This window comes from Hemiscyllium ocellatum, chromosome 11 (assembly GCF_020745735.1).
Source record: "Hemiscyllium ocellatum isolate sHemOce1 chromosome 11, sHemOce1.pat.X.cur, whole genome shotgun sequence".
Taxonomy (NCBI): Eukaryota; Metazoa; Chordata; class Chondrichthyes; order Orectolobiformes; family Hemiscylliidae; genus Hemiscyllium; species Hemiscyllium ocellatum.
In genome coordinates, this window is record NC_083411.1 from 24,036,185 (window position 1) to 24,048,518 (window position 12,334).

At 40.8% G+C, this 12,334-nt stretch overlaps 1 protein-coding gene across 1 annotated transcript in view; it reads right to left on the reverse strand.

Moving 5' to 3' along the window:
• zdhhc15b (zinc finger DHHC-type palmitoyltransferase 15b) overlaps positions 1 to 12,334 on the reverse strand; it is a 106,928-nt gene that overhangs the window by 54,641 nt on the left and 39,953 nt on the right. Inside the window, exon 2 of the mRNA XM_060832469.1 lies at positions 3,171 to 3,197. Within this exon, the coding sequence (XP_060688452.1) occupies positions 3,171 to 3,197 (27 nt within the window). The remainder of the gene's footprint in view (positions 1 to 3,170; positions 3,198 to 12,334) is intronic.

A 12,334-nucleotide genomic window follows, 5' to 3' on the forward strand; every position in this document is an offset into this window, starting at 1 on the left:
GTTGAGAGTGGAGAGCAAGTACAGGAATTCAGTCAATATGTTATAACATTTTTCTGTTGTAATGTGGCTGATACAAATGTGCAATATTTGTCTCTTTAAAATTGCATTATTCACTGTTGCACTGTTTGCCAGCAGACCAATAACAAGGATAATTTAAATATATTGATGAAATCAACCTCATTCTATTTTTGAATGAAATGGTTGCCGAGATTTTAAATCACAGTGTCTTCAGAATAAATGAAGAACTGATTAAACTATGCTTATTTATTTAGTCTGTAAGTTGAAGAAAAGGAACTTTCTCCAAAAGCAGACTGAGGACCTGATAGGGATAAAGACGTAGGCAGTGGGTCTAACAATAAATTTCATTGAAACAAAAACAGAAATTGCTGGAGAAAATCAGCAGGTCTTGCAGCATCTATGGAGAGAAAGCAGCATTAACATTTCGGATCCAATGACCTTTCTTGAGTTCTGAAGGAGGGTCATTGGACCCAAAATATTAACTCTGCTTTGCTGAGTTTCTCTAGCAATTTCAGCTTTGTTTCAGAATTCCAGCATCCACACTTTCTTTTGCTAACTTTGTCAATACATCTGAGACTGACAACTTTAAATTCAACTCTCAGTTTCTCTCAGTCATTGTTCTGGACTCTTCATCTGTCAATGTTTTGGGTTTTCTTTCTGTGATTTAAGATGGCACCAGACAGCAGCGATAATACAAATCAAATCAAATCTTCCTAAATTATTCATGCTACCACTTCACTCTCTTTCTCTCTCTGTATTTTTGCTCCTGCTCCTACCACTCCTGTGTGTCTAGAATCTAGGAACACAGGAACAGGAGTAGGACACTTAGCCCCTCGAACCTGTTCCAATGAAATTCAGTTATTTAATGAGATCATGGCTGATTTCTGGCCTAACTCCACATACCTGTTTTTGACACGTATCCTTTAATACTTTTACTTAACAAAAATTTATCTCTGATTGAAAATTAACAATTGATCCAGCATCAACTGCCATTTGTGAGCGTTCCAAACCATTACCACCCTTTGTGCAGTGAAGTGCTTCCTAACATCTATCCTGAATGGTCTGCCCTAATTTTGAGTTGATGCCCCTTAAATTTTAGAATCTTCAACCAGTCGAAGCAGCTAATCTTTGTTTACTCTGTATTTTCCTGTCACTATCTTGAAGGCTTTGATCAGATCATCCTGTGGCTTTCTAAAATCTGCAAAAGAAAAGGCCTAACTTGCATAATCTCCCCAGAATTTAACTCCCAAAGTCCACGTATTATTCTTGTAAATTTACAGTGAACCCCCTCAAAACCAATATATCCTTCCTAAGATGTGGTATCCAGATCTACTCACAATGCTCCAAGTGGGGTCTAATCAGGATTTGGTATAGTTGTAACTCAGTGCCCATGTCCTTACTCTCTAGTTCAGTACATATAAAAACCCAGCATTCCATTAGCTTTCCTGATTTTTTTTTCCCACACCTGTTCATGGCGTCTTAATGATCCATGCATCTGTACCACAAATCTCTTTGGATATCCACTATATGTAACCTCACATTATCTAGAAGGATGGGGAAGTGATGACCCAGTTATACTATTGCTAGACCATAAATTCAGAGACCCAAATAAAGTCCTGGGATTGCAGGTTTGAATCCTGCCAAGGCAGACAGTGGAATTTGAAAGCAATTAAATAAAAATCTGGAATTAAGAATCTAATGGCGATCATGAAAATGTTGTTGATTGTCAGAAAAGCCCATCAGGTTCTCTAATGTCCTTTAGGGTATGCAGATGTGATCCCAGACCCACAGCAATGTGACTGAATCTTAACTGCCCTCTGGGCAATTAGGAATGGGCAATAAATACTGGCCTAGTCAGTGATGCCCACATCCATGAATGAATAAATAAAACAAAGGCGCCTGATGAATCATTTTTGGTCCAAGATGAATACTCACTCTTGAAAACTCCTTCTCAATTATTCTTTCCTCATTCAATTTTATCCTAACATCCTACACTCTCATTCTGTACGCTAACCCAAATGTTTAATGATTTGCATCGTCAATTTGTTCAGTGGTGAAACCTTGGAGAATAGTTTAAATTTCTTTTGTACTTAGAACTTAATTTTACTTTACAATTATTTTCTTTAATAACACACAGTATTTCATGTTTCTTTGTCTGAAGGAAAATTCAATTCCTCTGAAAAGATCTGATTAGCTTAACATTTTAAAGGATGCTGTGAAACTTGAAAGGGTTCAGAAAAGATTTACAAGCACGTTGCCAGGGTTGGAGGATTTGAGCTAAAGGGAGAGGCTGAATAGACTGTGGCTGTTTTCCCTGGAGCATCAGAAGCTGAGGGGTGACTTTGTAGAGGTTTATAAAATCATGAAGGGCATGGATAGGGTAAGTTGACATGGTCTTTTCGTGAGGAGAGGGAGTCAAGAACTAGGGGCATAGCTATAGGGTGAGGAGGACAAAATTTAAAAGGGACCTAACAGACAACTTTTTTTACACAGAGGGTGGTGTGTGTATGGAATGTGCTGCCAGAGGAAGTGGCAGAGGCTAGGACAATACAACATTTAAAATGCATCTGATGGTATATGAATAGAAAGAGTTTGGAGGGATAAGGGCCAAGTGCTGGCAAATGGGACGAGATTAATATAGCATTTCTGGTTGGCATGGATGAGTTGGACCGAAGAGTCTGTTTCTATGCTGTACATCTCTATGACTCTATTTTGTTTCACTTAAAGTTGCATTTTTCAAGAATACAACCAGGTAGTTAAAGGAGGAATTAGAGTATTAGTAAATCGCAGCAACTGAAAGACGCAATGACAGATTTCTAAAATTATTTACATATTGGTCTTCAGGTGATATTACATAAAGCCAACAAGCTTTCATCCATAAATTTCAAGCCTTTCGATTAAGTATCACAGTTAAAACTTTAAATGTATGATCGTTGATAGAGAATTCAAATCCAACTGTTGTAGGGAACACATACATTGCACATTTTGATGGTTCACAGTTCAATGAAAACCAGCTGTTTCTCTTCTGTTGAGAAACAACAGTCTGCATCTGAGTACAAAGATTAACATAGAGCTTTTGAAAGGGCAGAGGAGTCATGCTTTTCATGATAGAATCAGGTTCTATAAAAGATGGATTCAAAATAAAAACTTACCTTTCTCAAACCCATTCTGGACAGTAACTGTAAATGGAAAGAAATAAAAAAATTAACACAGGACACAAAATCATGAAGAGATCAAAATAAGCAATACCTATTATTCAGACTCAAAATAAAAAAAACACAATTTTATAATCCATTAAAGAAAATTTTAAACTATTTGTGCTGGACTAAAAATACCAGCAAAAGGAGACCTGTCTGTCTTTTGAAGTGCAAATTCCATATGAACTATCTAAAGTCTAAAGCAAAAACAAAAACAACTGTTGCTGGAAATCTAAAAGCTATAAATGCTAAACACATGCAGTCAAAGCAAAGAATAATGAGAGGTAGGAACAAGTTACTGCAAATGCTGGAACCTGAACTGAAAACAACAAATGCTGGAGATCACAGCAAGTCAGACAGCATCCATGAAGAGAAGGCAAACTAACATTTTGAGTCGAGATGATTCTTCAACAGAGCTGAAGAATCATGTAGCCCCTTCTTCCATGGATGCTGTCTAACCCGCTGTGACTTTCAGCATTTGTTGTTTTCAGCAAAGAGTATTGAAAGTTCATTTATCTCAATTTACCTGTTTCTTTCTCCACCAATGCTGCTAGACCTCTGTATTCTCAGAATTTTCAGTTTTATTACTTTAATTTCCCACTAGCTTTATAAATTTTTTTTTGTCAAAGCCAATCTAACATCCGAACCCTGCTCTCCACCATTTCATTGTTTTATTTCCAATCCTCAAGTCTTTCCCTTGTTCAATGATTCACCAATGGAATTAATCTTTCATTTCCTGTGAAAAATTCTAAAAGTTTTAACAGTTCTCTTACATTTCCCCTTAACCTTCTCTACTTCAGCCGAAACAATCCTAGTTTTTTCAAGTTTCTCACTGTGGTGATATGCTCTGACATCTGATATTTTCCATGATTACATTTTTTTTATTATCAAGTGTCCAAAATTGTACACAATTCCAACCGCGCCTTCACCAATTGTGTATTCAGTACCAACTCTTGCTTCTTCTACTTACCCTCTTACCGTAAACCTAGAATACAGTTTTCCCTCGACAAGCTTTTTGTTTTAAGCAGAATTCGTCCTTTCACAAGACTTGTGTATGGCATTGTGTAGCCTAGATCTGGCTAATCCTCCACCACATTTGACAATTTTATCCTTTTGGCTATATTTGTATTTTCTGCTTTTATCCCAAAAACATTTACTTTGTATTTACCCACATTGAACTGTTCTTTCTATAACCTATGTTCTCCTGCAATCTATCAAATTCTTTATCAGCTTACAATATTTTGTAGCTCTTAACTTGGCATAGCAAGCAAATTGTGATGCTTGATACTCTTTATATAATTGTCCAACTCATTCAACTCACACAAGAGACTGACTGAATGATGTACTGGCTTTTAAGAAATGAATACTATAGCATGAGGAGAATATACAATGATCATCCCAAGGATACAATACTACTCAGAGACTGTCATTTAAATTTCACCATTTGAGAAAGAAAAATGTCTGCTGATTTTAAATCTCTAAAACATGCCCACAACCATATCATCAGACTACTACTTCACTGAAACTGGCTATGTATACTTTCCCATCAGTGAATTAAAAAATCTAACTTAAATTTAAAAAATTACCTATGCTTTTATTTCTATGATAATACCACTTCACGCTGAAATATTTATCATCACCACACTGTTGGTTAAATATTAAAAATATTGCATTTAATTCACATTAAACTGATGATGAATACTAATTATTTCCCCATCACACTTTACTTCTTTTTTCTTAAGTTGCTTCCTTATGCTGAGATACAGTTTCATAAGAGTAAATGGTTCTATGCTTCTTTTCAAAATAGCCATGAGTGACTGGACAGGAAGTGACAGATGACTTAATCATCGACAGTATTATTTCTAGACTTGATTCTGTCGGCATTTACAAATCTATACTTTCCATTGGGATACATGAGTAGAATCGGACACTGAACTCTTCACTTGGTTTCTGTATATAGAACAACCTTGATCATCCGAACAAGACGGACAGGGAGCACAAAGGAACCTCGATTATCCAAATACCAATTATTTGAAAATTGGATTATCCGAAGGAGATCTTGAGGTCCTGATGAAAACATTACATCACAGAAGTGTTTCCAGCAGTGATCGCGTCTTTTGTTCACAGTGATTAAACAGGCACCGTCTCCAAATGACTGACTTCCCGACCTCTCTCTCTCCCCACACTTTCCCTGGAGTTCTACAGAGGGCTGTACCCTAAACCCCACCCCTTCCCCAGATAATCTCGCCAACATTGTTCTGTACAGGGTGAAGGTGGAACCTGTCAAAAGGTTGCAGTAAAAAGTTGTGCGTGTGGCTGTGGCTGTGTATGCGCGCGCTATTTGGAGACTTATCCCACAAAGGCAGCAGAGTAGACTTGTTGTTGGTGTCCAGTCCAGTTGCCCCAGAGAAGGGACAGGTGGGGGTGGAGTTGGACGGTGTTGGGGGCAGTGTTGCATGGTGGCGGTATTGCACAGGGACGGAGGGGTGTCGGTGTTGGACGGGGTTGGGGGCGGGCGGGGGTCAGTGTTGGTCGGGTTGGGGGCAGGGGTGATGTTGGAGGAGGGGGACACTGTGTTGGGGTAATAAGGGGCAGTGATGCATGGGGCTGGTGTTGGGGTCGTGTGGCGGTGTTGGATGGGGTTGGGGTAGGGGGCCAGAGTTGGGGACTGGGAGGCTGTGTTGGACGGGGTTGGGTCGGGTGGCAGTGTTCGAGGAGGTTGGGTCGGGTGGCGGTGTTGGGTGGGTTGGGGGTAGGGGGCCAGGGTTGGGGGCGGGGAGGTGGTGTTGGACGGGGTTGGGTCGGTTGGCAGTGTTGGATGAGGTTGGGGTCGAGGGCAGGGTTGGAGATGGGGTTGGTTTCAGAGAGGCGGTGTTGGACGAGGTTGCCGGCGGGGGAAGCTGTGTAGGACAGGGTTGGGGTCGGGGTTGGGATTGGGATCGGGGGGGGCAGGGTTGGACGGGGTTGGGGTCAGGGGCAGGGAGGCGATACTGGACGGGATTGAGGTCAAGGGGCGGTATTGGACTTGGGCTGGGGTCGGGGTGCAGGGTTGGAGGCGGGTAGGTGGTGTTGGATGGGGTTGGGGGTGGGGGGAGCGTTGTTGGGGTTGGGGAGGCGGTGTTGGACGGGGTTGGGGGTGGGGAGGCAGTGTTGACACCGGGGTGATGTCTCACGCGCTGCTAATCTCCTGAACCGGGAGATGACTTTTAAAAACTTTGAGCCCCAGAGGAAATGCAATTAATCGATAACTGAAAAATCGATTATCCGAACGAAATAGTGCCCACTCAGCACGTTCAGATAATCCAAGGCTCCACTGTATTTTGTTCGGATAACTGATTGTTCGGATAACGGATAACATTTTTACAGAACCTTGCAATCTTGTTCGGATAACTGAGGTTGTTCTGTAATCTATGAAAATCATTGTTCATATTCAACTGCAGGCATTTTTGACATCTCCAGTGTTAGCTTGGTTCGTGTGGGCAAAGTTCACAACCAATTATAGACTTGAGCTCATGGTCTGGACAAGTGGTTCTCAAAATGCAGTCTGTGGATTCTTTGGGGAATCCATAAAGACTTCTTACAGAGACTGCAAAATAATGTGACAGTGTGATTCATCACAGTAGCAGTGCAGGATAAGTTGGTTGTCTTATGAGGGAACAGGACTGTGGAGAGTATGTATTTGCATTTGTTTTGAAAGCATTTTTGAAGCATTGATAACATGCAGCACTATCATGTTATAAGCATTATATAGTATTTTAGCTTAGATTGGGAGTTTATAATTACCAACCAAAAGTGCTCTTCAAATATCAAAAATTGAGGATCAATAGTGCAGGCGGATACTCCTGTGCAGTATAGAAAGAATTGCTGCACAGTTAGAACTGCTGCTGTCTGAATCCCATCAACATTTGCAGGTGGATGCAAACTATTTCATGCCATACTGAAAGAAAAGTAGGGAGGTCTTCCGGTATTTGAATTTTTCTTAATCACCACTTCAAGCGGTGCTAAGTGGCCTACTTATGCTCTTATAACTTACGTTTGTATGGATTCTGAAATAACATCACCATGGACTGAATTTCAAAATAGGTTTCTAATTTGGCACAGAACTAAGAAATAGGTCGACTGATTTATCAGCCTGCCATACCTTAGAAACTTCTTTATCTTACATATTTGCCAAATACAGCAAATGTACATTGGACAAAGACTTGAAGCAATAGCTTACATTTGTACAATAACTCATATCATAAAGGACTTTACAAAAAACATGTTTCTTTTGAAATACAGTTTCCTCTGTGTGCTCTGGTTTCCTCTCACTTTCCCAAGCTGTGAAGGTTAGGCGGATTGGCCATGTTAATTTGCCCCGTAGCGTCCAGGAATGTGCAGGCTAGTTGAATTAGCCAAGGTGAATGCAGAATTACGGGGATAGAGTAGGGGGGTTGAGTCGGTAAACTCAATGGGCCAAATGGTCTCTATCGCGGTGAGGGATTCTATGAAATCTGCCCTATCATTCAATTAGTTCATGGCTGATCTGAATATTAAACTCTACTTTCCTTCCTTATATTTATAACTCTTGATTCCTTCTTTTGATTAAAAATACGCCTATCTCAACCTTGAATATACTAATGATCTAGGCTCAGCAGTTTACTGTGGTAAAGAATTCCACAGATTCACTACCTTCAGAGGAAATTTCTCCTCATCTTTGTCTTAAATGAGCAACCCCTTACTCAGAGATTCTGCCCTCTGGTCTTAGGCTCTCCCATAAGGAGAAACAACCTGCCCACATCCACCTTGTCAAGCCTCCTAAGAATCTTGGAAATTTCAATAAGATTGCCTCTCATTCTTCTAAACTCCAATGAGTTATAGGCCTAAGACAATCCAATCCGACCTGGAATCAGCCCTGTGATCATCCTCTGACTGTCTGCAATGCCAGTGTATCTTTCCTGAGGGAAAAAACACCCAAAACTGTTCACTGTGTTTCAGCTATAGTCAAACTTATGTTGTGTATGGTTTGATCGAAACATATTCTATTCATTTTGAAATAAAGGCGAACATTATATTTGCCTTCTTGATTACCCACTCAACTTGGATCCTAGTTTTTGTGAATCATGGATGAAGACTCCTAAATCCCCTAATTCTGTAGTTTTCTACAGTCATTTTCAATTTAAATAATATTAGCTCTTCCGTTCTTCATACCAAAGTGCACAATATCATACTTTCCACATTATGTTCCATCCGCCGTTACTGCCACTTTCTTAATCTGTCTATTTTTCTCTGTAGACTACATTAGCTTTTTAGAGTTTGGAATTCGTACATGCTCCCTGTGTCTGTGTGGATTTTTTCCAAGTGCTCTGGTTTCCTCTCATAGTCCAAAGATGTGCAGGTTAGGTGGATTGGCCATGCTGAATTGCCCACAGGGATGTGCAGGCTATGCAGTTTACACATGGGAAATGCAGGATTACAGAGATAGGGTAGGAGGTGAGTCCTGAGTGGGATGTTCTTTGGAAGGTCAGTGTGGACTCAATGGGCTGAATGACCTGCTTCCACACTGTAGGGAATTCTATGATTCTCTTCTATGTTTCTTCACTTGCCTTACCACCTATTTTCATTTCTTCCGCAAACTTGGCTGTAGTAAGTTAATTTTCCTCCTCCAAGTCGTTTTATTTATTTATTTATATATAATAATAAATTGTGAATCTATCACTAGTTACAGGTTGCCATCCTGAAAATGCTCCCCTCCTCTCAATTATCTGTCTTCTATTAGATACCTAATCCTCTTTCCATACCAATATTCTACCTCCAACACCATGCATACTTATTTAATAAGTAGTCAAATATTTATACCATATCAAATACACGTTGAAAATCCACATGTTTACATTTACTGCTTTCCCTTTATCTATTCTGTTTGCTATCTCCTCAAAAAATTCTAATCAATCTGACAGGCAAGATTTCCCCTTCAGGAAGCTATGCTAACTCTGCTCGACTATATTATATATTTCTAAATCTCTTCTACTAAATTATTTATAATAGATGCTGACATTTTCTCCAATAACAGACTTTGAGCTAGATGGCCTTTAGTTAGCTGTTCTTTACCTCTTTGATAATTTTGCAATGAGAGTCATAGAGATGTACAGCACGGCAGCAGACACATCAGTCCAACTCGTGCATGCTGACCAGATATCCTAATCTAATCTAGCCTCATTTGCCATCACTTGGCCCATATCCCTCTAAACCCTTCCTATTCATATACCCATCCAGATGTCTTTTAAATGTACTAATTGTACCAGCCTCCACCCTTTCCTCTGGCAGCTCATTCCATACACACACCGCCCTCTGTGTGGAAAAAGATGCCCCTTAGGACTTTTTAAATTTTTCCCCTCTCACCCTAAATCTATGCCCATTAGTTCTGGACTCCTCCACCCCAGGGAAAATACCTTGTCTATTTATCCTACCTATGCCCCTCATGAGTTTATAAGCTTCTATAAATTTACTCCTCAGCCTCTGATGCTCCAGGAAAAACAGCCCCAGTCTAATCAGCCTCTCCCTATAGCTCAAACCATCCAACCTTAGCAACATCCTTGCTGATCTTTTCTGAACCCTTTCAAGTTTCACAACATCCTTCTGATAGGAAGGAGACTAGGACCGCACACAATATTCCAAAAGTGGACTGAACAATGTCCTGTACAGCCACAACTTTCCAATTCCTCTACTCAATACTCTGACCAATAAAGGAAAGCATACCAAATGCCTTCTTCACTATCCTACTTCGGAGAAAGTAAGGACTGCAGATGCTGGAGATCAGAGTTGACAGTACGGTGCTGGAAAAGTGCAGCAGGTCAGGCAGCATCCAAGGAGCAGGGGAATCGATGTTTTGGGCATAAGCCCTTCAAGCAGGAAAGGGCTTATGCCCAAAACGTCGATTCACCTGCTCCTCAGATGCTTCCTGACCTGTTGTGCTTTTCCAGCACCACACTCTCGACTCACTATCCTATCTACCTGCAACTCCACTTTCAAGGAACTATGAACCTGCACTCTAAGGTCTCTTTGTTCAGCAACATTCCCTAGGACCTTACCATTAAGTGTATAAATCCTGCCCTGACTTACCTTTCCAAAATGCAGCGCCTCATATTTATCTAAATTAAACTCCATCTGCCACTTCCTGGCCCATTGATCCATCTGATCAAGATCCCATTGAACTCTGAGGTAAGCTGCTTCACTGTCCACTACATCATCAATTTTGATGTCATTTGCAAACTTACTAACCATACCTCCTATGTTCATATCCAAATAATTTATTAATGACAAAAAGCTGTGGACCCAGCACCAATCCTGGTGGTACACCACTGATCACAGGCCTCCAGTTTGAAAGGCAATCCTCCACCACCACTCTCTGCCTTCTACCTTCGAGGCAGTTCTCTACCTAAATGGTAGTTCTCTCTGTACTCCATGTGATCTAACCTTGCTAACCAGTCTACCATGAGGAACCTCATCAAACACCTTAGTGAAGTCCAAATAGATCACATCCGCTGCTCTGCTCTCATCAATCCTCTTCGTTACTTCCGCAAAAAACTCAACCAGGTTCATATGACATGATTTCTCATGCACAAAACAATGCTGATAATCCCTAATCAGTCTTTGCCTTTCCAAATATATGTAAATCCTGTCCCTCAGGATTCTCTCAAAAAACGTGCCCACCACCGATGTCAGGCTCACCAGTCTATAGTACTCAGGCTTTTCCTTGCCACCTTTCTTAAAAAGTGGCACCATGTCAGCCAACCTCCAGTGTTCCAGCACCTTACTTGTGACTATCGATGATACAAATACCTCAGCAAGGGGCCCAGCAGTCACATCCCACAGAGTTCTAGGGTACACCTGATCAGGCCCTGGGGATTTATCCATATTTATGTGTGAACCTATCCAGCACCTCCTCCTCTGTGATAGGGACATTTTTGAAGATGTCACCATCGATTTCCCAGCATTCGATATCTTCCATTTCCTTTCCACAGTAAACGCTGATGCAAAATACTCATTTAGTATATCCTCCATCTCCTGTGGTTACACACAAAGTCTGCCTTGCTGATCTTTGAGGAGCCCTATTCTCTCCCTAGTTATCCTTTTGTCTTTAATGTATTTATAAAATCCCTTTGGACTCTCCTTAACCCTATTTACCAAAGCTATCTCATGTCCCCTTTATGGCCTCCTGATTTCCCTCTTTAGTATACTCCTCCTGCTTCTATATTCTAAGGATTTACTCGATCTCTGCTGTCTAAATCTGACATATGCAACCTTCTTTTTCTGAACCAAAATCACAATTTCTCTAGTCATCCAGCATTCCCTACACCTACCAGCCATTCCTGTCACCCTAACAGGAATATAGTGTCTCTGGTCTCTCATTATCTCATTTTGAAGTCTCCCCATTTTCTAGCCATCCCTTCACCTGCAAACATCCACCCCCAATCAACTTTTGAAAGTTCTTGCCTAATACTGTCAAAATTGGCCTTCCTCCAATGTAAAACTTAAACGCTTAGAGTCTATCCTTTCTCCATCATTATTTTAAAACTAATGGAAATATGGTTGCTGGCCCCAGATCTCCTTACAAGTTTGTTTCTCAAATTCCTGCTAACTTTTTGGGGGGGGGGGCGTGGGGTGGGAGAGAAGAGGGGGGTCAACAATACAATCCTAATAAGGTGATCATCCCTTTCTTATTTTTCAGCTCCACCCAATTAGCTCCCCTGGATGTATTCCCACAAGTATCCTCTCAAGCCATTATGGTATTCCTTACCAAAAACGCCACACCCTTTCCTCTCTTGTCCCCCTTTCTATCTTTCCTATAGCATTTATATCCTGGAACATTAAGCTGCCAGTCCTGTCTGTACCTGGGCCATGTCTCAGTAATTGCTATGATATCCCAGTCCCATGTTCCTAACCATGTCCTGAGTTCATCTGCCTTCCCTGTTAGGCCTCTTGCATTGAAATAAATGCAGTTTAATTTATCAGTCCTATCTTGTTCTCTTTGTTTCTCCCTGCCCTGACTGTTTGATTCGCTCCTTTTCCCAAGTGTACCAGTCTCAGATTGGTCTCTTTCATCACTATCTCCCTGGGTACCTTCCTGGTTTAAATTC